This window comes from Sminthopsis crassicaudata, chromosome 1 (genome assembly GCF_048593235.1).
Source record: "Sminthopsis crassicaudata isolate SCR6 chromosome 1, ASM4859323v1, whole genome shotgun sequence".
Taxonomy (NCBI): Eukaryota; Metazoa; Chordata; class Mammalia; order Dasyuromorphia; family Dasyuridae; genus Sminthopsis; species Sminthopsis crassicaudata.
In genome coordinates, this window is record NC_133617.1 from 579031174 (window position 1) to 579056560 (window position 25387).

At 33.7% G+C, this 25387-nt stretch overlaps 1 protein-coding gene across 7 annotated transcripts in view; it reads left to right on the forward strand.

Annotated features, from left to right (window-relative positions):
* ARHGEF28 (Rho guanine nucleotide exchange factor 28) overlaps positions 1-25387 on the forward strand; it is a 355588-nt gene that overhangs the window by 134554 nt on the left and 195647 nt on the right. For all 7 annotated transcript variants that reach the window (XM_074282270.1, XM_074282269.1, XM_074282264.1 and 4 more), the window contains exons 6-7: positions 11560-11743; positions 21493-21673. In XM_074282270.1, coding sequence (XP_074138371.1) covers positions 11560-11743; positions 21493-21673 — 365 coding nt within the window. The remainder of the gene's footprint in view (positions 1-11559; positions 11744-21492; positions 21674-25387) is intronic.

Below are 25387 nucleotides of genomic sequence, written 5' to 3' on the forward strand. Positions count from 1 at the left end.
CAAGAATTTGTCAGAAATTACATTTGGATGTAGGTCTTACTGATCCTGTTAGGAAGGGCTTTGGATGCCAAACAGGAAATTTATAATATTTCTTTAGAGGTGATAGGAAGCCACCCAAAAGTCGTGACATTTTTCACAAAAGAAGACAAATCTGAGATAAATAAGTATCGGAGAGAAATTGTTGTGTTCAAAAGATCCCCAAATTTTGGCTGTAACATCTTGTTCAATTTTTAAAAGCATAGCTTTTCTTTTATAGTTATAGGACAGTAAGGAGAGGACAAAATTATTAAAAACTGCACAGAATATTAATTGGATTTCTTTGTTTTATTCTTCATTACTAAAAATGACTAAAATATTTCATTTAATGCATAAAAAGAGATAGATGGTTGATGTGAACATGTAATTGGTAAACCAGTGTTAGAACTGTATGTTTGGATAACCAGCATTTCATTTGGAAGTATAATGTATTTTTTATTTAGGTGGAATCTAACAGCCCCAAAACTACACTAATTAATGAGTAGAATGACTTCTCTTTAGTAAATGAGGTACCATCTGATGAATTACTTCTTTCATGCCTCTATGTTGAAAGTGAAGCGATCCCCAAATTTTATAGTTTATTAGAATGAGCATTTTATTTTGCTGACCTGTGCTTGCTGTAGGGTCACAATGATGATATTGGTCTTTTTTGATAGATTCTTGAGTGTGGTTTTGAGCTAATAATTATCTTTCCTTTTTCAAATGAGGAAATTGAGGCAGAATGAGATTCATAGTGTTCCAAAGTTACAGCCTCTGAATCACTTATATAATTAATTTCATGATTATAATAGCTTGTTTAATCTTTTGAAATTATGTCTGGGTGATCTTGAACAGGTCATACCTTTCCTTTCCCCAGTAGCCTTTAAAACAATTACTGGCAATTTTGTTTCAGTAAGAGGAGTTCTGAATGACTCTTAGCTCAAACCAAACAGGAAAAAGCACATTTAGTTAGCGAGAAAACATTTCATTTTGAAAGCATGACCAGTAACAAATTGGATTTCTCTTTTGTTGTTTTTTTTTTCTCCCTCCTGACCATGTTAGGGACTTGAAAAGCATCTAATAAGCAGAATTCTTTTTAGCAAACATCATACTGTGGTCTAATTCATGTTCACTTTCCTGAATTTTCACTTGGAAAAAAAAAGAAAACTTTGCCCCTCCTTGGAATTTTTAATCCTTTAAACATCAGAATGTCCATTTTTTTTAAGTCTCTCCCTTCTCTCACAAATAGATAGATTCCAGAAGATGAGTCAAGAGAAAGTCACTCAGTTCAGTGTGTTTATTGTCCTCTCTTTGATCAAAGTGTTTGAGAGGGAAAATGGAGAGTATAACAAAGATATGAATTAGAACAGGCTAAGGAAGCTATTGTAGGAGAAAGAATGGTAAATGGGATTAGTAAAAAAAAGAAAGTTTAAACCTGATGTAAGAAGACCTTCCTATTTATTGAATCCTCTCAGAGAGGAATAGGTCTCTCTGGGTCCTGGCTTCCACTTCCTTGGTGGAGCTTTTAGACAAAGACTCAATGGCCACTTAATCAGATATAGTGTAAGGGTCTAGAGATCTACATGTCTATGAGAAGACATATTGGAGAAGAAAAAAAAATTATTTCCCTAACCTTGGATTTCCTGTTATCTTTTATATTATTTTATGCCTTTAAAATATAATTCTACTATTGTACTGGAAGAAATGATGAAAGGATAGTTTCAGAAAAACTGGAAAAAACAAGATCTGGTTCAGAATGATATAAACAGAACCAGGAGGATATTGTACACAGTAACAGTAGTATTGTAATGATGATCAACTATGAAAGAAGGAGCTATTCTGATCAAGACAATGATTCAAGACAATTCCAAAGGGCCCAAGATGAAAAATGCTATCCATCTCCAGAGGGACAGTCAATGAACTCTGAAAACAGATTGAAGCATATATTTTTCACTTTCTTTATTTTTCTTGCTTTATTTTTTCAAATATGGAAATGTGTGTTCAAATATGGAAATGTATGAATGTACATTATGCATGTATCCATTTTACATGTATAATGGACATCATATTTCTTGTCTTCTCGATGCATAAGGGAAGGGCTGAAGGGAGGGAGAGAATTTGGAAATCAAAATAAAAAAAAAAATAACCCTGAAGAGATCAACGAAAAGTTTTATGAAGACCTGGAAACTCTTCTCATCAGTGTGCCAAAAGAGGACAAGCTTATATCTCTGGGTGACTTTAATGCTAGAGGAAGCTCAGACTACCAGAAATGGCAGGGAATCCTTGGAAGGAATTGAGTTGGAAACAGCAACAGCAATGGCCACTTACTACTGAAAACTTGTGAATCTCATGAACTTCGTGTCACCAACACAATAAAACTTCATGAGTTCATCCTTGCAGCAAACATTGACATTTAATAGATTATGTGATTTTAAGAAGAGACAGATAGGATGTGAGTATAATAAAGGCAATAGTAAACTTACCTTCTCTTAGCTGAATATTCACATTCAGCAAAAGCAAAGGAACCAAGGCAAAAAGGCTATCAGAAAAATTAATGTCTACAGATTAGAGTGATTCTCTGAGAGGGAACAGTTTGTATTAGCTTGGAGGGCAAAATGAGACAATATGCAATAGGCAATAGTGGAGTAGAAAAAGCATGGGAAGCTTTCAGAGATTTGGTACACTCATTGCATTTGCTCATCTGGGTCAGAACATATGCAAATATCAAAACTTGTTTGATGAAAATGATGGGGAAATTTAGAAGCTGTTAAATGAAAAAATGAAAATTCCATAGTGTGTACCAGCAGGAATCTAAGAAGGTAGTATTTGATTCCATCAAAAGTAAAGTACAATTGAAACTTAGAGACATGTGGGATTCTTAGCTCAGTAAGAAGGCAGATGAAATTAAGTTTTATATAACAATTCAAAGTGTTTTTTATGATTCACTGAAAACTGTTTATGAACCAAAGACCAACGATGAATCTCAACCATTCAGTGCTGATGGAGCCACGTTGATTAGTGTTAAAGATATGATCCTAGAGAGATGGGTTTCTATAATACTTCTATAATATTCTCAACAGACCATCATCAATCAATGCTGAAATCACTGACCATTTACCTCAGGTTGAAATCAAAACCTCCCTAGCTGAAGTTTCCTCTGAAGAAGAGTAATAACTATTACTAGGATACTTTTGTATGGCAAAGCACCTGGTGCTGATTCTATTCCAGCTAAGATTTATAAGGTGGGGGGTTCATTGCTCATTAAAAAACAAAACAAAACAAAAAAACAACCTGAAATTTTCCTCCAGATACTGAGAAAGGATCCATAGGTTCACAAGATTGCCAAATATAGTCTATGATACTCTTTAAGATACTTTTTCAGTTCTGAGTGATATTTCAATTCTGTGAAATATGAATAAATAACGTTAGGAATGCTCCCCATAGGAAGGCTGCTGTGTACTGTGTTCAGTGGCAGGTAGCAAAAGAAGATATATGGCTTCTAAGTATTTCATCACCAAATAAAACAGTCAGCCTCAAAATGTGGGAATTATTTACAGTCTGTAACAACATTGCTTTGTTGTACCTCCTCTGTATTTGTATGGTTATTGGCTTCACTAATGCTAATTTAATCCATAAAAGCCTCTTCTTGGAATGTTAGCAGTTGTCTATAACCAGAAAAGTTTTGGGAATGATTTTAAATACCCTGTAGGAAGGTATGCAGAAAACAATGTTCTCTAAATCAATCTACTACAGGTTTAAAAACATCATAAAAGAACTTTGGACCATGCTGAGAAGATTAAGAAATTTGGTATCATGGACAAACACTCAATCGAAGCATCATTGTGTTTGATGTAGAAGTTGACTTTTTGGAACACTTACTAATTCACACCAAATGCAATTATGTTTGTAAAATATTTCACAAACCTTTATCATAATAACTATTAATAGCATCTACCTCTAAGGTTTTTGTAAGGATCAAATAAATTTATTTTTGTAAAAGTACTCTGCAAACCTTAAAGTGTTATATAAATGCTTACTATTAATATTTTTCTCTCTCAGGGAAAAACTTTTTTTTTCCTAGTGCAGATTGGAATTTCTGGTTTTTTTTTCAAATGAAATTTTATTAGTGTTACTTTTTTCCATCACCAGAATTTCATATAGTATTCTTTCCCTCCCTTCCAAAGAAGCATCTCAGATAACCAATTACTTTTTTTATTTTAGCTTCTCATTTACAAGATATATGCATGAGTAATTTTTCAGCATGGAGAGTTGCAAAACCTTTTGTTCCAGTTTTTCCTCTTCTTCCCCCCACCCTCTCCTCCATATAGCAGGTTGTCCAATACATGTAAAATATGTTAAAGTATAAGTTAAATATATGTATACATGTCCATACAGTTATTTTGCTGTACAAAAAGAATCGGACTTTGAAATAGTGTACAATTAGCCTGTGAAGGAAATCAGAAATGCAGGTGGATAAAAGTAGAGGGATTGGGAATTCTATGTAATGGTTCATAGTCATCTCCCAGAGTTCTTTCGCTGGGTGTAGCTGGTTTAGTTCATTACTGCTCTATAACCAATGACTTTTTGAGAAACAAAACATGAAAGGGAAAGAGAATAGTCACAAAATCTGATCCACCTCTCAATCAAACCTCAAAAGATCATCAGCAAAAAGTCCTTTTCTCCCAAGTTCTTGGGTAGGCATGTTTTTCTCTTATATAAGGGCCAAGGTAAGGATAGGAAGCACAGCTGAGACCCAGCTCTGTCTCCACTCATGCAGCCCAGTTAGAATCCCTTATGTCCCACATTATAGTCAGCTGGGAGCTGTGGACATTGAAGGGCATCTTCCAAATCTTCCAGTTGTCCTGGGAGAAATGGGGTGAAGAAGGAGACACAGAGAATCCTTCCTCAGAAATGACTTCATACCCACTGCTCTCTGGGTGACTGGATCATGACATGGCCCCACCATCTTTGAAAATGGACCTTGAAGATAGTGCTTGCTGATCTTGCCATTCACATCTTGCTTCATACTCTTAGTGCCCTCCTATCTCCATTTCCCAGCTTTTGTACAGCTGTGTTCCACTATCCTTTGCATCTTGTGAAGGGGACAACAACCAGTGGACATTCTTTGTTATTGCAGTTGGACATGACCATTGCTGGAGACATCCTTGCTATGATCACTATGGCTGTGATTGTCCCTGGGATCTCTACTGCTTTGGTGCTCACTATTGCTGTCATCAGAACTGTCTGCATCAGTGTTATCACTGTCCTTGCCTTTCCTGCCATTGGACTGGTGGGCAGGTAGGAGTTCAGGATACAGCAGGGCATTTAAGTTTTCCAAATATGCCAGGACAAGCTGGGGGTGACCAAGGAAGTGAATGAATTTTTTCTCAGAATTCTGTTCACTTCTATTCTCTGGATTCCTTGAAACACACATAGTAGCACCTGTGGCTAACCTGGAGTTGGAGTGGCAGGCTTGATGATTTTCAGCCAGGAATCCCGATTCCTTCTCTTTCCATAGTTCTTTTCTCCCATTTCCACCACTTTTTCTCTTCTCTCCACCGCTTACTTGTGGCTGAGCTCAAACCTAGCTGCCAAGTAGGAATGGCTGAAAAGGAGATGGAGCTGCCTTTTATAATCTCCCTCCTCCCAGCCCTTCACCCTGCAGGGATTCCCATGGACATCTTAGAAGGGGTAAGCTCACATCCTCCTAATAAGTTTCAGCCCTAGAAAAATTCTTTTGTTCCTTCTATCCATTCTCCCAGATTCACACCTCAGTTTTCTCAGGCTTCTCTAAGACATAGTTTGCCTCTGCTAATGGCCTATATCCACAAAGATGTAGTATTCCCAGTTTGGCTAATGAGCCTTGAAACATCTGATTTCACTTGCATTGGACAGCTCCCTTTTCAGCTAAGTGCTATTCTATCCTTTTGCAAGGAGGGAGAAAGAGGCTGTAGCAGGCTGGGAAACTCAAGCAATTTCCTCAGCTTTTCCCAACTCCACATTGCGTGAGGCGAGACTGAAATTTAGGTGTTCCTGATGTCAAGTACTGTACTCTATCCCAAAGAATCTTGTCCATAGGAGAACTCACTTCTCAGAAAACCACCACCACCATTACTACCAAAACCACCATACCATGAGTTGATATCTTTGTTTTTTTTCTTTTTTAAAAGCCTTTTATTTTCTAAACATATGCATAGTTTTCAACATTCATCCTTGCAAAACTCTTTATTCAAATTTTTTCTTCCTCTCTTTCCCCACCCCCTTCCTTAGATGGCAAATATTCCAACATATGTTAAACATGTGCAATTCTTCTATACATATTGCTAGAATTATGCTGCATAAGAAAAATCAGATCAAAAAAGGAAAAAACTGAGAAAAAATGAGAAACAAGCAAACAACTAAAAAAGATGAAAATACTATGTTGTGATTCACACTCAGTCCCCACGGTCTTCTTTCTGGGTGCAGATAGCTATCTCTATTACAAGTCCGTTGAAACTGGCCTGAATCACCTCGCTGTTGAAAAGAACCAAGTCCCTCAGAATTGATCATTGCATAATCTTCTTGTTGCTATGTACAACATTTTCTTGGTTCTACTTACTTCACTTAGATTCAATTCATGTAAGTCTTTCCAGGTCTTTCTGAAATCATCTTGCTGATGATTTCTTATAGAACCATAATATTCCATAACATTCACATAACATAAGTTATTCAGCTTTTCCCCCAACTGATGAGCATCCACTCAGTTTCCAGTTTCTTGCTACTACAAAAAGAGCTGCTACAAACATTTTTTGTTCAGGTGAATCCTTTTCCCTTTTTTATGATCTCTTTGGGTTACAGGCCCAGTAGAGATACTGCTGGATTAAAAGATTTGCACAGTTTGATAGCCCTTTGGGCATAATTCCATATTGTTCTCCAGAATTGTTGGATCAGTTCACAACTCCACCAACAATGTAAAAGTGTTCCAATTTTCCCACTTCCTCTCCAACATTTATTATTATCTTTTCCTGTCATTTTAGCCAATCTGAGAGGGTAGTGGTACTTGGAGTTGTCTTAACTTGCATTTCTCTAAACAATAGTGATTTAGAGCATTTTTCATATGACTAGAAATAGTTTTAATTTCTTCATCTGAAAATTATCTATTCATATCCTTTGACCATTTGTCAACTGGAGAATGGTTTGTATTCTTATAAGTTTGATTCAATTCTCTATATAAGAAATGAGGCCTTTATCAGGACCCTTGGATATAAAAATGTTTTTCCAGTTTACTGCTTCCCTTCTAATCTTCTCTACATTAGTTTTGTTTGCACAAAAACCTTTTAACTTAATATAATTAAAATTATCTACTTTGCATGTTATAATATACTTTGGCCACAAATTCCTTCCTTCTGCACAGATCTGAGATGTAGACTATCCTTTGTTCTTGTAATTTGCTTATAGTATCACTCTTTATGTCTAAATCATGAATGTATCTCAAATTTATCTTGGTATAGGGTGTTAGGTGTGGGTCAATGCCTAGTTTCTGCCATACTAATGTTCAATTTTCTTAGCAATTTTTGTGAAAGGATGACTTTTTACCCCAGAAGCTGGGGTCATTGGGTTTATCAAACATTATATTACTATAGTTATTGACTATTGTGTCTTATGAACCTAACTTATTCCACTGAATTAGTTGACTATTCTATTTCTTAGCCAGTACAAAATGATTTTGATGACTGCTCCTTTATAATGTAGTTTTAGGTCTGGTACAGTTAGGCCACCTTAATTTGCATTTTTTTCCTTAATCCCCTTGAAATTCTTGATTTTTTGTTCTTCCAGATGAATTTTGTTATTTTTTTCTAGCCCTGTAAAATAATTTCTTTGGAGTTTGATTGTTACAGCATTGATTAAGTAGATCAATTTAGGTAGGATTGTCATTTTTATTATATTAGCTCAGCCTATCTGTGAGCATTTAATACAGAATATCTGTTTTCAAATATATATGGCAGAAAGGTAGAAGCAGAAGATGGAAGATAGATGGATAAAAAACTCTACCTCTTAGAACTATTGTTCCCTTCAAGGCTTCTCAAGTGACAAGCCCTTCAAAAGACTTTCTTGATTTTCCCATTTGATATTCCTTCATATAAATATTTATTTATGTGTACATTAATCTTTTCCAGAAAAACAATAGATTTTGTGTCCCTATAGTCTTCCTGGTATGTCCCTTTGAGGACAGGGGACTTTGTATCAGCTTGGATTTGCATCCTCTGTATCTGGAATAAGGTCTAGCAAATAATAGGCACTTAATAAAAACTTGTTGCCCGATTGAACAAATACAAAATGATTATTTTACATCAAACTTTACTTGAAAATCGATCAGTTCCATAAGGAATCATGTTCTGTTGTGATTTAGTTGACTGAAAGTTCCATCTTTAATTTTTACTCTATAGCATAGTGCTACTAACTAATCCTTCTATATGATCATGAAATCTTGTATCTCTATTACAGATTAATTGAAAGATTTTGTTATTGGGAACATTTTCATTAATAATACTATTTATAAATTTCTGCCATTCTATGATTAGATGTGTTCACTCTGAGAATTAGCTGCTCTGTATACTCATTGTAGCTCAACTCTTTGGCAAAGATTCTTAATTCCATGAATTTTTTTGATAACTATTTTAACAGAATTGGTTTCCTTTGTAATCCTATATCTTTTATTTTATTCATCAAAAAAAAACAACCCCAAAGCAAAATGAAAAACCCAAGCCATTGTCTTTTGGTGGCCCCAGAATATCAGAAAAGTCCATGCCATAAAACAAGTACCCCTGAGATCTATGGTGTTAGACCAATCCAAGAAATGAGGTCATTATTGGGCAACAAATTGAACACAGCGACTTCAAGCAGAGAAGTCAGGAAAAAAATTGGTTTGGGATTAGGTAAAAGTCCAACTACAAACATTATGATAAAAATGTGTATGTCTATAGCATACACATAGCTCCAGTAAATATATAATAGAAGTAAAATTTTAAACAGTTCCTCAAATAGCAGCTCTAGGTACAGTGAATGCAGTGAAAAATGTTATTGCGAAGCATTGACTGTACTTATTGATGCAGTTTACACTAGAGACAATAGTAATTTTAATGAATAACTACATGATAATATCTGACATTTTATACTGTGCTTTGTTTTGCAAAATACTTTGCAAGTTATCTCAGTTGATTCTCACAACTCTGTAAATTGTATATATTAGTTTTCCATTTTAATAATTATTAAACAATCTTAGAGAGGTTAAACAATTTTCCCAGGCTTTCACAACTAGTGCATATTTGAGAGAAAACTCAAATATAGGCTTCCTTGATTCCAGGCCTTTCTTAACTATGTGACCTATTTGCTATAGATAATAGTTACAATGTTATGAAATTGTATATAATAAATAACAATATTATTAAATTATATAAAATAATGACATGTATTTTGTGGCAGTATCTAAATTACATATTATACATATTAATTCATCTATTATTAAATATTTATATGATTATATTAAATTATGATTATAAGTACATTATAATACATTATAAATCTATATTAATATAATTATATTACATCTAAGCATAACATTATATAATTACATATTACATATATATGAAATAAGTTACATATTATTATGTGGTAGGTAACATACACGACTTTGTATCTCTGTGTCATTCCATAAACTCTTAATCTAGAAGATGTAGGTTGGCATTTAAAGCCTTTATTAATCTAATTCCATCTTATAGCTCCAGGTTTATTTTATTTTATCTCTAAACTAAATACCAAAAAATGATCATTTCTGTACAAAGATCAGAACACCAGAAGAGGATTTTATATGAAACTGAATTCCCATTTCAGAGTGTTTGCTTTTTATTAAAATATATATTTGTTCTGCACATTACTTTCAAAACTGCCTTGCTTGTTTGTATTTCTTTCTGAATTTTCTTCTGTTATTTTCTATTTATAAACAAGTGTTAATCTATTTTCATCACCTTTGCTAATCTCCTTTTCTAGCCTCTCCCTCCATTAATAAAGAGAAAACAGGCATAGTCAAACAAAATGAATCTCCACAGTTATCATTTCTGAAAATGTAGGTCTCTGCTCCTTTTGCCTATAATTTCTTAATTGGGGGAGGGAAATAGCTACAGGTTGGCTCTTGTTTCCTCAGACATGTGTTTTGCTCTATGTGCTCCTGTTTGCACTCATTTTGTCTGGATGACAAATTTCCTATTTCCCTTGGACTTGTGGATGACTTTTTGTGCAGTTTTGGGATGGATAGCAGTCAATTACTATAGCTTCTTGATGGATTTCTTGATCATTATTTTTTTGGTGTGAATTTTCTGGTTTTGGTGGAGTAGATTGGTGGGAGCTGGGAAACTCATCTCTTTCATCTCTCTTGTCAGAAATGCCTCCAGGTTCATTGAATATTTTTTTTCTCTCTTACACACTATATAGTCTAACCTAATTTTCTGGCTTGCTCTTCCCCCAACTTGGCATTTTTACAGACTTTCTCACATACTGGGACATACTTCTTCCTCATTCCTGTCTCTTAGAATCCTTATTTTCCTTTAAAGCTTAGTTCATGTCATATCATATAAACCTTAGTACACAGATCTTTGCTGATCTCCCTTATTGCTAATGTTCTTTCCTTTCTCAAAGAATCATGTTTAGATTGATCTGCTGACATGTTGTAACCCTTTCTTTCCCTCTACCCCAGCTCCAGAATATAAGCTCTTTAGTACCATGCAGTTAGTAGGTGCTTATTAAATACTTATTTAATTAGGTTGTTGGGATGTATTTATGTATATGTATGTGATTTTCCAAGTGGAAATTTAATTATTAGACTATATAATCATATTTGGAGAAAATGCTAATGGGTAAACTCATATTCTTATATTTAAGGATATTAAAATAAGGCTAGAAAGGCATGCTGGCTAGTGATTAGGTCTTGAAATGATGAAGACTAAGGATCCTCTGACACATTCTGTCTCTGTGACCTTGGGCAAGCCACTTAATTTCTTAATGTTTTAGACAAGTCCTTAAAATTACAAGTGGCAGGGAAGGTGCCAACTTGTGTTAGTAAAGGGAGTTAACTCTTCTGGGAATTTTTATGCCAATAAAATCACAGGTCTAGCCCTTTTCCATATCTCTAAGAGCTGATACAGTCATTGCATGTTCCTTTCCAGCAAGATCAACTTTTGCTTCATGGAAATTTGTGGATTTATCTCCTAAGTCCAAAAGGAAGTTAACAATATAGCTGGTGTAAGAGATAGTCTCTAGTCTTACTTGCTGTCAGAAAAACTTTATTTTATCCCTAATCTTTCACTAGAATAATGCTAAAGGAAAGGAGTCCAAATAAGGCTTCCTCAAATGAATAAAATTTTGAGATAGTATCTTTACTCATTTATTAAAACTTGAAGGAAAAATTGTATTTTTCCTTATCTTTTCAAAGATATCTGACCATATATCTAACCAATGTATAAGAGAAAATATTTCACTAAAAATAACCAATATTTTCTTTTTCTTTTTTAGTGATTGTACATAAGGAGTCTCTTCTTCACATTGCGATGAGATGGGATTTGGTTAAATTTTCACAGTTCCTCTTATGTCTCCCGGGGGGAAGACAGGCCCTCGCTTTGAATAATGAAGAGGGAGATATGCCATTAGATTTGGCTTTGAAACTTGGGCACTGCAGATTGGTAGAAGCCATCAACAAGTGAGTATCTCCTTGAAATGATGCTTTCTCTCTCAATGTTCATTAATTATTGTACTTGACAAGTGAAATTCTTTTAATAGAATCAGAGTTTGATATTATCATTAGTTTGGATATTAGTGGCAGCCAAAGAGCCAGTGTTATGGAATAACAACCAAAGGGACTATTGGTAGGAAGCCTTTTTTGGGGGAGAGGAGCTTGTGCTTCTGTTGCCCTCATCTCTCTAGTTATTACTTCTTGCTGATTCTATTAGTTGCTATTGTGGGGCATACTTCTTAAACTTTTTTCACTCATGACCCTTTTGCCCAAGAAATTTTAAAGCAACCATATATATATATATATATATATATATATATATATATATATATATATATATATATATATGGTATAAATATAGGTATACACATGTATATTTATATCTACATAATAGATATAACAAATCAAACATTATCTGATAATAATCCTAATTTCACAATGTCCACATTCAGTTACACTATCCCATATAGGTCACAACCCACAGTTTAAAAATCTTTGCTATAGAGGAGCAAGAGTAATTATTGAATCCTTGTTACAAAAACTGATGGTGGCTACTATGGTAGAAGATTGGAAGGGAGGAAAGCAGAATAGAGGGAAGACTGGGGAAAGACTATCTTCTCAATGTGACAGAGGTGGATAAAATCTTTAATGGTTTATACTTTGAAAACACCTTTCTTCCTCAATTACCTGTGATATGGTTTCCATTCTCTCCAATCCAAAAGATTCACAAAACCTTTCTTTGATTTTCATAATGCTATTTTCTTCTAATTCTCATGTTTTATTCTTCCTTCTGATTCCTTCCCTTTTTCTTCTTTCCACTGCTCTTTAGCTGTAGATTTGTTCTTCCACTATTCTCCAACTGTTCACTCCTTCTCTAGACATGTTCACTCTATCATTTTATTACAAAAATTATCTATACCTATGTGATTATTAATTTTATATCTCCAGATTTGTCCATTCAATTTCTCTCTAATTTTTGTTTCACTAATAAGTTACTCCTAATTGCAAGTTCCACTGGAAATATGTCAAAAAGTTAATTAGTCTCATTGTCTTCCAAAGAAGCATTCATTTCCAGTATTTCATTCCTTCTTCACCTCTACTTTGTAGTATCCTTCTCTTTCTTCAAGATAAAACTGAGGTTCCTTTTCTGATTCCCCAACTGCTATTACCACTTTTCCAAACCACCTTGCATTTAACTACTTTGTATTTATTCTTTTCACATTTATTCACCACATATCACTTGCTATCTTCTCTGTTAATATGTATGTTCATTTGGGGTATGGCTTATTTTATTGATTGTGTTTAGATTCCTAGTGTCTAGTACAGTGCTTGACACAGAAAATAATTTTTTGATTGATTATTGTGAATAACATCTTGTCTTCCTGGTTCTCAGGACTTCAGAGCACAAAATCATTTTTGGTTTCCTCTCGTCTCCACCTCCTATTGTCTATTATTAAGCCATATTAATTTTCTCTCCAGTGTCCATAGAATCTATTTCTTCCTATATATTACTTCATTGACTATTGTAATCTACTAATTTGTTTCTGTCTTTAATTTTATTCTAGTGTTATTTTTTCTACATGTAGTTGCTAGAATGGTCTTTCACTATGTTACTCTCCTGTACAGATACATACAATACTTTCTCTTATTTATCATACTAAGTCCAAATTTTTCAGTTTGTCTTTCAGTGCAGTTTGCTATAATTTCATTCATTGATTGAATTAATCATCACTTTTTTTCCTTGTGACCAAGTGGTTTGTGGTATGCTTCGACTATAGCATTTCTTCTGCTTTCCCCTCACTAATTCTAATCTAAATATTCCCAACTATGCCTTTTCCCTAGTAGTTCATGGATTTTTACAAAGGAGTATATTTTGTTCATATGTTATTTGTGTGATTTAAAAAATATAATATAATCCCTTTAAATATGTTATATCTTTTTATGAGCATGTTCTAGTTATGTGTCATATCTTACCAGTCCCAGCCATACTCATAAAGTTGTTTACCACAATGTATTTTGCTTATTATTTATATTCTATGCATTTGTATATGAACACTAGAGATCATAAATAATGTTAACATTCTATTTCCTATAAATTGCTTCTTGTGATTTTGCATGCTGTTCTCTTTAAGAGAAATGGGCAATCTCTGTTTTTTTCTATTCATCTAAGTGAATCATCTTCTATCTTAAAAGCTAAAATCATTAAAGACATTTTTATATCAATACTATTTGTTTCTAATCAAAACCCAATTTTGTATCTCTTCTCAGTACTTTTTATATTAAATATCCATTCACTTACACTTATTGAAAATATTTGCTATGAAGTATGTAGAAAGGAAGCAAGCAAGCATTTATTAAGTACCTACTATGTGCCAGGCACAATGCCAAATACTTTACAATTTTTATTTCATTTGATTTTCACAATATAAGTGCTATTATTATTGCCATTTTATAGGAAAAAGACAAACAGAACTGAAATTACTTGCCCAGGATCATACAGTATCTGAGATTAGATTAGAATTCAGATCTTCTTGATGCCAGGTCTGGTAGTGACATCTTCTGACCTAGTAATTTGGGGATTATTGTTTTAAGCATTAGGTGGAAGGTAAAAGGCATGCAAAATGAAATCCTTCCTACCAGAAGTTTATAATCTAATTGGGAAGACTTGATATATTTAAGAAATAGCTGAATTTTATACAAGGCAGAATAAAGTTGTACTGATTTTTTTTAAAAAGGAGCAAAAATATAAAGACCATTGAGCTTTATGGCAGTTCATTCAAAAAATTTAAGAATGAACTATTTGCTAGTACTAGACTTCTTTCTTTGTGGTTTGACTTAAGTGGGTAGAAGGAAGGAAAAAAAGGAACATAAATACTCTACCAAGCCAGGGGAAGTGTGGGGAAGGAGAGGAAGAAGCAAAGCAATGAGGAACAGTTCAGAGGGTAGTTAAGGAATAATTTTCATTCATTTGTAAGCAATGGAATGAATTTAAAGCTCTTCAAAGAAAAGTGAAAACACTGTTTCACTGTTCCCTTGGTCATTAAACAGATGGTTTGTGAGTTCTTAGGAAGTATGGTGATTCCCCAGAAGCTAGCACAAGTTTGCCAAGAACAATTCATACCCAGTTTGCTTCATTTCTTTTGTGAAAGTTGTGGACATAGTATTCTTGGACCTCAGCAAGGCATTTGACAAAGTTTGAATTTGGATAAAACAGAAATATGAGATGAGAAGATGATATAAGTTAGTAACCTTATTTTTTGTGAGAAAATAGAAATTGACCTGTCTGTAAAATATACTTGACCAAGACCCATTCTTATTTCTTCATATCTGAAAAAGTTCTTTCTTGTGCTATCCAAAATACTATTTGAAATTATAGCCATTAACTTTGAAAAAAAATCCATTAAAGTAATTTTAAAAATTAAAACTTTTTATTTTCAAAATATATACATAGATAATTTTTGACATTCATCCCTACGAAACTCTGTATTCTAATTTTTTTCTTTCCCTTCCCCTCCTCAGTCAACAAGTGATCCAATGTATGTTAAACTAAAGCGATTTTTCTTAAAGTGTAGATCTAACAATGTCACCCCCTCCCATTTAATAAACTATACTGTCTCCCTATGTCCTCCAGGATCAACAATAAAATTCTATGTTTGACATTCAAGTTCCTTCATAACCCTGCCCTACTTTTGAATACTTTCCTGCCTTCTTATATCCTTCCCCTTCTCTTCTGTCCCATGTATTTTCAGTCTAGTGATATTGGTCTCCTTGCTGTTCCTTCAATGAGACAGTGCCTAACTGTAGGCATTTTCATCAGCTGTCTCTCATGTCTGGAATTTGCTTCTTCCTAATCTTTGTCTCCTATCTTCTCTGATTTCCTGCAAGTCTCGGCTAGTCTCACCTTCTATAGGAAACCTTTCCTAATCCTTCTTAATGTTAATGTCTTCCCTCCATTAATTACTTTGAATTTATCCTGTAGATAGCTTGTTTGTAAATGATTATCCACATGCTGTCTCCTCTTTTATACTGGTGTTATTTTAATCTTTCATTTTCGAAGAGAACCACTCGTATCACAAGGATGGAAGTTATTAGCTTTATTTTCTCCCCCAGAGTCATCAAAGACAAATGGCAATACAAATGGCAAAGATCAAGATGACTGAAGATGGTCCAGGATGAACTACTTGAGAACTGAGCGTTATTCTGTCTTTCTTTATTTCTCTAATCATTAGCACAGTGCCAGGCACATTGTAGGTACTTAAATACCTATGATGAAATATTGATGAGGAAGGATTCTAAGTTCAAGTCAGATCTAAAAGAGAGAGGTTGGAAATGGGTCCGTTACTTTCTAGCTCATGCTGAGCCAGATAGACATTTCCAAGTAAGTACATAAACATGTTTACTTGGTTGTCAAAGATCACATACAAAACCTTTTAAGCTTTAGGACAAAAAAATCACATTACAGAGAATGTAGTCACATTTAACAGAAATGAACAACAACACTGGTCACACCGGTAGTTTCTGCTAATGGCAGAGTATAGCCTGGAGATGAACGAACTCTGTAATGACAACCTCTAGAACATTCAGCTCTGGCAGATTTTTTTCTGAGGCAGGAAAGTGTTATTAAATGAAATGCCAGGCTTGATTACAGGTTAAAAATTCACATTAGTTTGGGGGCAACAATACATTTTGTCTCTTGAACAGCTTGCCAAATCTCAATCTTGTTTTTCCCTCTCTGTCTCTGTATCTGTCTGTCTCTGTCTCTGTCTCTCTCTCTGTGTCTCTCTTCTCTCTCACTGTCTCTGTCTCTCTGTCTCTTTCTCTCTGTCTCTGTCTCTGTCTCTCTGTCTCTCTCTGTCTCTCTCCTCTTCTCTCCTTATTCGTGTTTTTTTTTTACAAACTCATTTGGCCCTCATATTTTGTTTATATTTTCAGTCTTCATGATTTTTTTGCTCCTTCAGTCTCCATTAATAGGCGTTTTAATACCTACAATGTACCTGGCACTGTGTTATGAATGTGCAATTAAATTGGAAGAAGAATTGTCAGGAAGTGGAAGTTAGGTGAGATGCTATGAAGGAAGAAATGTTAGAATTTGCTGACTATTTAAATAGAGAGTGAACAATGAAGGTGACAGTGAATAGAAGGCTGGCCTCGAGTCAGAAAGACTCATCTTTGTAAGTTCAAATCAGACCTCAGACATTTATTAGTTGTCTGATTATAGGTAAATCACTTAATTTTATTTGTCTCAGGTTCCTCCTGTGGAAATAAGATGGAGAGGGAAAAAACAACTCCAGTACCCTTGACTTACCTCCCCCCCCCCCCAAAAAAAAAAATCCGGTCAGGAAGAGTCTGTCACAACTGAAAAATGACTCAGCAACAAACGAGCAGCACTGTATATAATGGAAATCACTCTAGACCAGGAGTCACAAGATATAAATTCTTAACCAATGTTTTGCATTGGCACACAGTAGTGTATTTAATACATGTGTATTGATTGAGTGTATAATTTTGCACAAGACATTTCAACTAAAGTATGAAGATAGGACTAGATCTTTGCATGAAATTTGAGATATTTTGCCCTTTTCTCAGTCCTTGTTCTTCATTAAGTCTGAAGCTTTCTCCTTGGTGTCTTATTCCACACGGTTCCTCTTATTTTCGGGACTACTTCTTTCTTGTTTTATTTTCTAGCCCCTCCCTCTTTATATTTCTGCCCCCTACATGCCTAATCCTCATCTAGTCCAATCTCTCTTCCTCCAACTATAGCTGAAGCCTCTTTATCATCTCAATTTTGGACTCTTTAAACTTCTTAACTGATTTCCCTGCTCCTCACTTTTCCATGCTGCTCAGTATCTCTAGATTCATTTTCCTATAGTATCATTTGGATTATATTATTTTCTGTGCAAGACCTTTCAATGATTCCTTCTTTGTTTATTGAATAAAATCTTAGCTTATTTACCAGGTTTTGCTAGCTAGATTTTGTAGCTGATGTGTATCTCTGTGTGTGTGTGTGTGTGTGTGTGTGTGAATTCAATAAATTTTATTTTTCCAATTACATGTTAAGATAATTTTCAACATTAATCTTTGTAAGATTTTGAATTCTATTTTTTTGGTAAGATTTTGAATTCTAATTTTTTTTCTCCCTTCCTTCCTTACCTCCCCTCTCCTGAAGACAGCAAGAAATTTGATATAGTTATATATGTACAATCATTTTAATAAGCATTTCTTGAGTAATTTTTTTTACTGAGAAACAATAAGTTTCATGTCATCATAGTTAAATGACATTAAAAAATGTATCTTATGAGTAGTCTGATTTCAGAAAAGCCTGAAAAGACTTAAATGAACTGTTGCTAAGTGAAGTAAGTAGAACCAGGAGAACATTGTACACAGGTACAGCAAGATTATGTGATGATCAACTATGATAGACCTAGCTCTTCTCAGAAATACTTGGATCCAAGAAGATTCCAAAAGATTTGGGATGGAAAATGCCATCTACATGCAGAGAAAGAACTATGAGACAATGTGAATCAAAGCATATTATTTTCATCTTTTTTTGTTCATTTGCTTGTTTTTTTTTTTTCCTTTTAGTTTTCCCCTTTTGTTCTGATTTTTCATTCACAACATGACTTATACGGAAATATGTTTAAAATGATTTTTATTGGCGTCAAGAAATGCTGTTTGAGCTTAACTATATTCATGGGATAGAATTTATTGCAGGAAATCTTTAAAGCTGTTTCTTGCCCTTAGAAGTCAAATGCTTTTAAAATTTGAGCAAAAAATAAACACCATAGGTTCTTGTATTCTATGCATCTTTTGTTTAGTTGTGTGACTGTGAAGATGTGGTATACTATAGTAAAGTAAGAGCAATGATTTAAGTGATAACAGCTTTGTAGGCCAATGGTCATCAGGTCTATTCTATTTGTCTAGTTTTGCTAGTCTCTGTAAACCTAGTGTTATTAGTCTTGGGCAAGGTGGGAGTAATAATTTTTTTCACTTAATTGCAAAGAGCAGATAGATCAAAAGGAATGGCAGCTGGGAGGAAATAAAGGATTTCCAAAATCAGGCTTAATTTAAGGTTTTTGCCATTTGTAGTTGTGAGTCTGATGCACAAAAAAAAAAACAAAACAAAAACAAAACTAGGACAGTCCTTAGATTGTGGGCTAATTGTAGAAAAAGAACTGTAACTTCATTTCCATGGGGTAGAGGTTTGAAAGTAGCTGTAGGTCAAAGAAGTAGTTGCAGACAATCAGCAAACAGTCCATCAGGTGATACCTGTGCTTTGTAGCTTAAGTGAAAAAAGTAACTAGTAGATGATATTGCCAGACTGACAATGATATAATTTCCTACCTGGCTGCCTTCCTGGACTTTGACACCTCCAGAAATTCACCAATCTGCAAAATGAAATTAATCCCTATCTTCTCAGATAATTTCCTACCCTGGCTATAGGACTTCCTTATCCACTAGTACATGAAGGATCATATTCCTCCTTCCCCTCTTCTTAGTTTTTTTTAATGTGTTATTTTTCCTGACTGGCCTGTGAGTTTCTTGAGGACAGGAGTTCTTTCTTACCTTTCTCTCTTATGTCTTTCTTTATAACCCCAGTGCTTAGCACAATGCCTGGTACATATTATATAATAATAAATAAATGTCCAGTATTTGGTGATATAATAATTTGGTCATTTTGCAATTTCAATAGGTGCATGAATTTCAATTTCAATTCAATAAATATTTATTAAATGTTTATTATACATAACAGAAGTATCATGATATAATATAGGGAAGGTTTGCCTTAAAGATCAGCTTCTGACATAATTTAAAGACAGTGATAAATTGCTGATCAGAAGTGGTGGAAGGAGGTCCTCATATCAGAGTCATATAAAGTCCTATGGACCTATGAAGCTGTGGGTTTCTTACAAAGCAAAACAAATAAACAAAAAAGAAAGCTTTTAAGAGTACTATCATAAATACTTTGGGATTGGACACAGAGATAAATAAGATATGTTCCCTGTGAGTTAGGGTGATTGATTACATGGTTGGATCTTTATATTGCTTTTTAAATTGCTTATTTATTTTTAAAAAAGTAAAAAAAATATTTTTTAGACCAAAGCTTCTTAAATAGTGGGTTGTTGTTGGGCCATGAAAAATTTGAAAACAGTAAAAGTTTTCTGAGCCTTCTTTGTCCTGCACTACCAAATATTCTGCCAAGATTTAAGATCTGTATATAAAAATAGATATATTAATCTAAATAAGCACATTAATATGCAAATTTGTTTTCATCTTTAATAAATGGTAAAATTATATATATGCCAATGAATTGTTTTAAAGTTTGATTTTTTATGATTTATTATCAATAAATATTTGGTTTGTATGCCTAAGGTCTTATAAAAATCTGGTCTCAGATTTGACCCTAGGCAAATCATATAATGTAACCCTTTCCTCAGTTCCTCATCTGTAAAATGAGCTGGAGATGGAACTGGCAAAGAATTCAGTATCTTCACCAAGAAAATCCTAAAGTGAGTCATGAAGCTTCTGAAATGACTGAATAACAACCACAACAAATCAGTGGTCTAACTTAATACCTGACTGATGGTATTAGGGCAAAGTAGAATGAGTGCTATTTAGAGTCAGAAAAGCCAGTAGGTTCAAGTCCAGGTTCTTTTATTTATTGCCTGTGTGGCTATGGACAAGTCATTTAATCTCTCTGGCCTTCCTTACTTTTATCATCTGTCTAATGAAGTAGTCAAACTGGGTAAATTTGAAGATCCCTTTCAGTTCTAAACTGATGATTATTGCATTAGACCAAATCTTTACATTAAAACAAATGCTTATCTTACCTTTCTACATAAGAATTCTCAGAAAATTTATTTCACTTTTATAAATAAACATTTTTAGAAAAATGAAGTTGGGAGGTTTGGAAGAGAAATATTAATACATATATATATGTATGTTTAATAATTTAATATTGAACTCATCACCTTAATGTTCACTTGGTGACAGGACAAATCTGCAATATTATACGATCGATTATGGAGACTATTTGACTAAAAATGTATAATTGTTCTTCACCAAAACCGAATTTAAAATATATATTATATGCAAGAATTCAGCCATACTTTGTCTTGGGAATGTTCTCTGTTTGCTTATGACTATAGAAGAATACAATTTTTGTCTACATTTGTGCATAACTTTAATTTGCATTAGAAAAGTGATTTCTAACTATGGTACAGTGTGTTATGAATGTCTGACTTGTTTGCAACATCTAAACTGTGCAAGCCTCCCTTGAGGCAGTGTCTGTTTTCCACTATAATCTGCTTAATAAACCTGCTAGCCTCCAGCTTGCTCACTCTACTCTATATGGCCACAATAAAGTGAGAGGTTTCCATTTCACATTAAAAAGAAGAATGAGGCACTAAACATTGAGGTAAAGCTCTATTTTTTAAAAGTGGTTGTATTTTTAAACAAGTGGTAGGTTTCGTATCTAGATGTCTTTGAAATGCATTCCCTGCCTACTTCCACCCCCTCCCCCAGGAGAAAGGAGAAAGCCATTTTTATTAGTAATTAAACTGGCAAGATCATGTTTATTGTAGATCTCTTCTAAAAGCATAATTTTGCCCTTGAATCATTTAAAAAATCTAAGGACCAATGGGAACATCGGACTCTTGGTGCTTTTTCTCTCTCTTCCCTATAAAGCTATCTATGGGTCTTGATTTGTGCTGTTTCAGTTTTCAGGGCAGTCATTCGACGGACTTCTCCAGAGTGCAGATCAATGAACATGCCCTCTTACGATTTGTTCATTCATCAGAAACACTGACCCTGACACTGAATCACACTGCAGAACATTTACTGGAGACCGACATTAAGCTCTTCAGGAAGTACTTTTTGGATAGAGCCCTTCTGCACAAGGTTAGTGCCAGATTATTCTAGTAAACAGTAGCATAATGTATAAAGAGATACGCATTAATTCTGTATTTTTGCAAAATGTAACCCTAGGGAGTGGTGGTACTTTACGTCAAATGAACCTGAGAGGGATAGCTATATGGGAATTATATTAGCCCAGTAGACAAAGAATTGTTATTTTAGCTATAGAAAAATAATAGTCTACCATAAAATCTCTTTTATTGTTTCCTTTATTAGTTCCTGAATCATTTCTTCTTTAAAAAAGAAAAAAAACTCTAGAATTATTATGTTGGACTTTATTTCCCATTAACTTATTGTCTGCATGCTTTTATCTTTACCCAAAACCTGTTGTGTGTATATGCATTCACATATACATATACATATTTTATGTGTGTATACATACATATACACACACACACATACTCACAAATATACAATATCAACTTTCTAGTGACTCATGACTTAGCAGTGGATAACAAGAATTATAGTACATATAAATATATTTATCATAAGATAATGGAACGAATCCTCAATTTAGAGTTAGAAGACCTAACTATGCTACAGAATTCCTGTGTGACCTTAGATAAATTAGTATCATCTTTGAATTCCTTTTTATTCATCTATAAAAAAGAAGTCTGAATTAAATGATCTCTTAGGTCCCTTTCACCACCAAATCTATGATGCTAAAAACTGTTAAAATTAATTGATTATTTATGTACCTAGTCCTTTTTTATAGCAGATTTTTTTCAAGATCAAACCAAATAAACATTTTGAATTTTGTTTTACCTTGACTGTACACCAACACTTAGCACAGTGCCTGGCACATAGTAGATGCTTAATAAGGGCTTGTTCATTTGATTATACAAAATACTTTATAGTTTGTTTTTATCAGAGAATCTGGAAGACCACAGGTGGCAAGCATGTTTTTCTTTTCAATTTCTATTCAATTCTTAACCAGAAATCTGATTTTGGTAAAGAGCAATGAAGTAATAATGACTTGCAAGGCCCAGAGATTTATATGGATACCCCAATTTGGGCTTTTCATATTTCTATTAATCTGTGGGAATCTTACTAAGGAAATCAGTGACCACAATGGAATTTATAGTGAAAAATCAGACTTTGAGATTATAGTTTATTTCTAGCTTTATCTTATTATTTATGAATATAACATGTACTTAAGTCAGATTCATGACTTTGGTGTTCTTTGCCATTCTTGGTTTTCTCTCAGAGTTTCTGTGAGTGGTTGTTTTGGAATGACAGGGGCCTGACCCACTGAGTAATTCATTTTTTGTCAGTGTTGTTGGTTATTTGCAGATTCATTGAGACATAGCTCAGCTCCACGAGGTCTTATAGAATAGTAGAAGGGAAAAAAAAGGAATGATAAACTATGAGAATATATTTTAAAAAAAATCCTTTAAAGCCTTCCTTATCAATGGTTATTGCATATTTACTGCTCTGATGAAAAATCATGTTGTTTCATTATAAAACATTCAAATTCAATCATATGCTTATGATTTCTTATACTGTGTTTAATAGAATATTGATGATTTATTTACCTGAAATTCTGTAAGAAAACAACAACAACTAAACTTTGTGGAACATTTTAAGTTTTGAAAATACTTTCCCAAAATGCTCCTTTGAGTTTATGTTCCTGAAGCTCAGACTTGGCAAATCCAAGTACCAAATTCAGCATTTTTTATATAAGACTTCTGTGGCTCTCCTTTAAACTATGTCCAATGATTCACTCATCATGAATGTTGTAGAGTTTACAAAAAATGGAAATAGGTTGTTTAAATCCTAGAATGTTGTATTTATAAAAAGAGTGATGAATTGGATTGAATATGAGGATTATAGGAACAAGATCTAGAATTATTGTGATTATAATGGATCTCCACTTGTTTTACATGAAAAATAATAGTCTTTATTTTTTTGGCCAGTTTAGGGAAGGATTTTCCACAGGCTCTAAAGTAACATTCTTTACTTATTCACACAATTATTTTTACATTATTTTTTGAGTACAAAGCAAGGCATGCATGCATGTATCCTACAATGTTGCAGTGTATCTTTCAAAAGATACTATTTAAAAACAAGGTGGCAATAACCATAATTACTGTTATGATTAGTACTCATATGACTTCTTAAGATTACTATTCAATAAAAGATTAAAAGTGTCTTAGCTGCGTGTTTGAGAACTTTAAGAAGTTTTAGGTCTAGTAATATGCTCTTATTTAATGCCATTAACCAAAGAAAGCATTAACCAAAGAAAATTACTTTCAAGTCTTCCTTCTTTCCTCTTGTCTACATCTTTCTCCTTGTTGATGTGTCCCTCCCTTATATTCAAGTATACAATTATCTTTTCTTTTTCTTTGCTTTATTAAAACCTGATCTAATTTCTCATTCTCACTGAGGTATAAATGACTAATAATAGTTTCTGGAAGAGTAAATGCTTCTGGTAGAAATGTCATTTTAACAGAAGTCAGTCTTTGAATAAAGGAATGAGATTCTCAAGATGGGAATCTGAGCCCACAGTACAAGGAAAAGTTTTTTTATTTTATTTTATTTTTTTAAGGACATAGAACCTGCTAGGATTCCTGAAAGGATAGTGTATCAAAGCTTGCCCATTCCAAGTGGCCCTAGCTATGATAATGAAGCCTCTCCTGGGAAAACTTTAAGGTACAGGATAGAACTGGAGCTGGAAGGAAACTTGGTAACCCTTGGGTCAACCTCCTTCATTTTACAGATGAGGAAACTAAGGCTCAGGGAAGTTAATGACCCACCCTACATCACACAAATGTTAAATCCTGGATTTGACATCCTCTGACTTCATAACCCATGTTTTTATGGTGCTATTCTGACAATGCTGAGTGTAATACAGGTGTTTTCCTAAATTTATCTTCTTACCTTCTTTTCTGCTAATAAGATGGAATAAATCAAGAATTCAAGCTCATTAAAATTAAGCCATTGGAAAAACATCACATATAAAAATAATCTCTAAGCTGATACCAATTTCATTTGATTGTGAGTTGTGTAATTTTTCTTGCTTCTTGGCACTTTGTCCTGAAATTAATAAATTTTAAATACACAATGACAAAAGGACAGAGTCTATATGGTTTTAAATGCTTTTATTCTATTAATGATGGCCAGTAAAAGCATATTGATGATTTAAAGTCATTTTTAGTTGGTAATCATATAAGTAATGTGGGTATTTTTCTGTCTCATTTTATTTCCTCAACACCAGCATTGCCTTAATTTTGTAATCTTTTACAGCTCAACTCTTATTTTTTGAATCTCTTTTCATTAGAATATAGCTAATATAGCTAATTTTCATTAGAATTTGGCTAATATAGCTAATTAGAATATGGCTAAGGCAACTGAGTCTCTCCTTGTCTTCAGTTCAGGAAGATCTGCCCTTAGCCTGTCTAGGTCAGTATTTTGTAATTTCATAGAATTTAGTACTGCATGGGAAGGATTTTTTTTAAGCAAGAGCTTATTCTAATTCCCTTACTTCATATTTCAGAAAATAGGAACTATTGATTTTGATCTAACAGTAAAACAACTTTTGTCTTAGTTTCATCTCAAGAAAGAGAAGATAGTGTTTAGAGAAGGCAAGGGGAGGGGAAGATACATTATTCAGTAGGTAGAAGACTTGTCCTAAAATCAGGAGGACCTGAATTCCAATCCAGCCTCAGATGCTTAATAATAATGTGACTCTGGGGAATT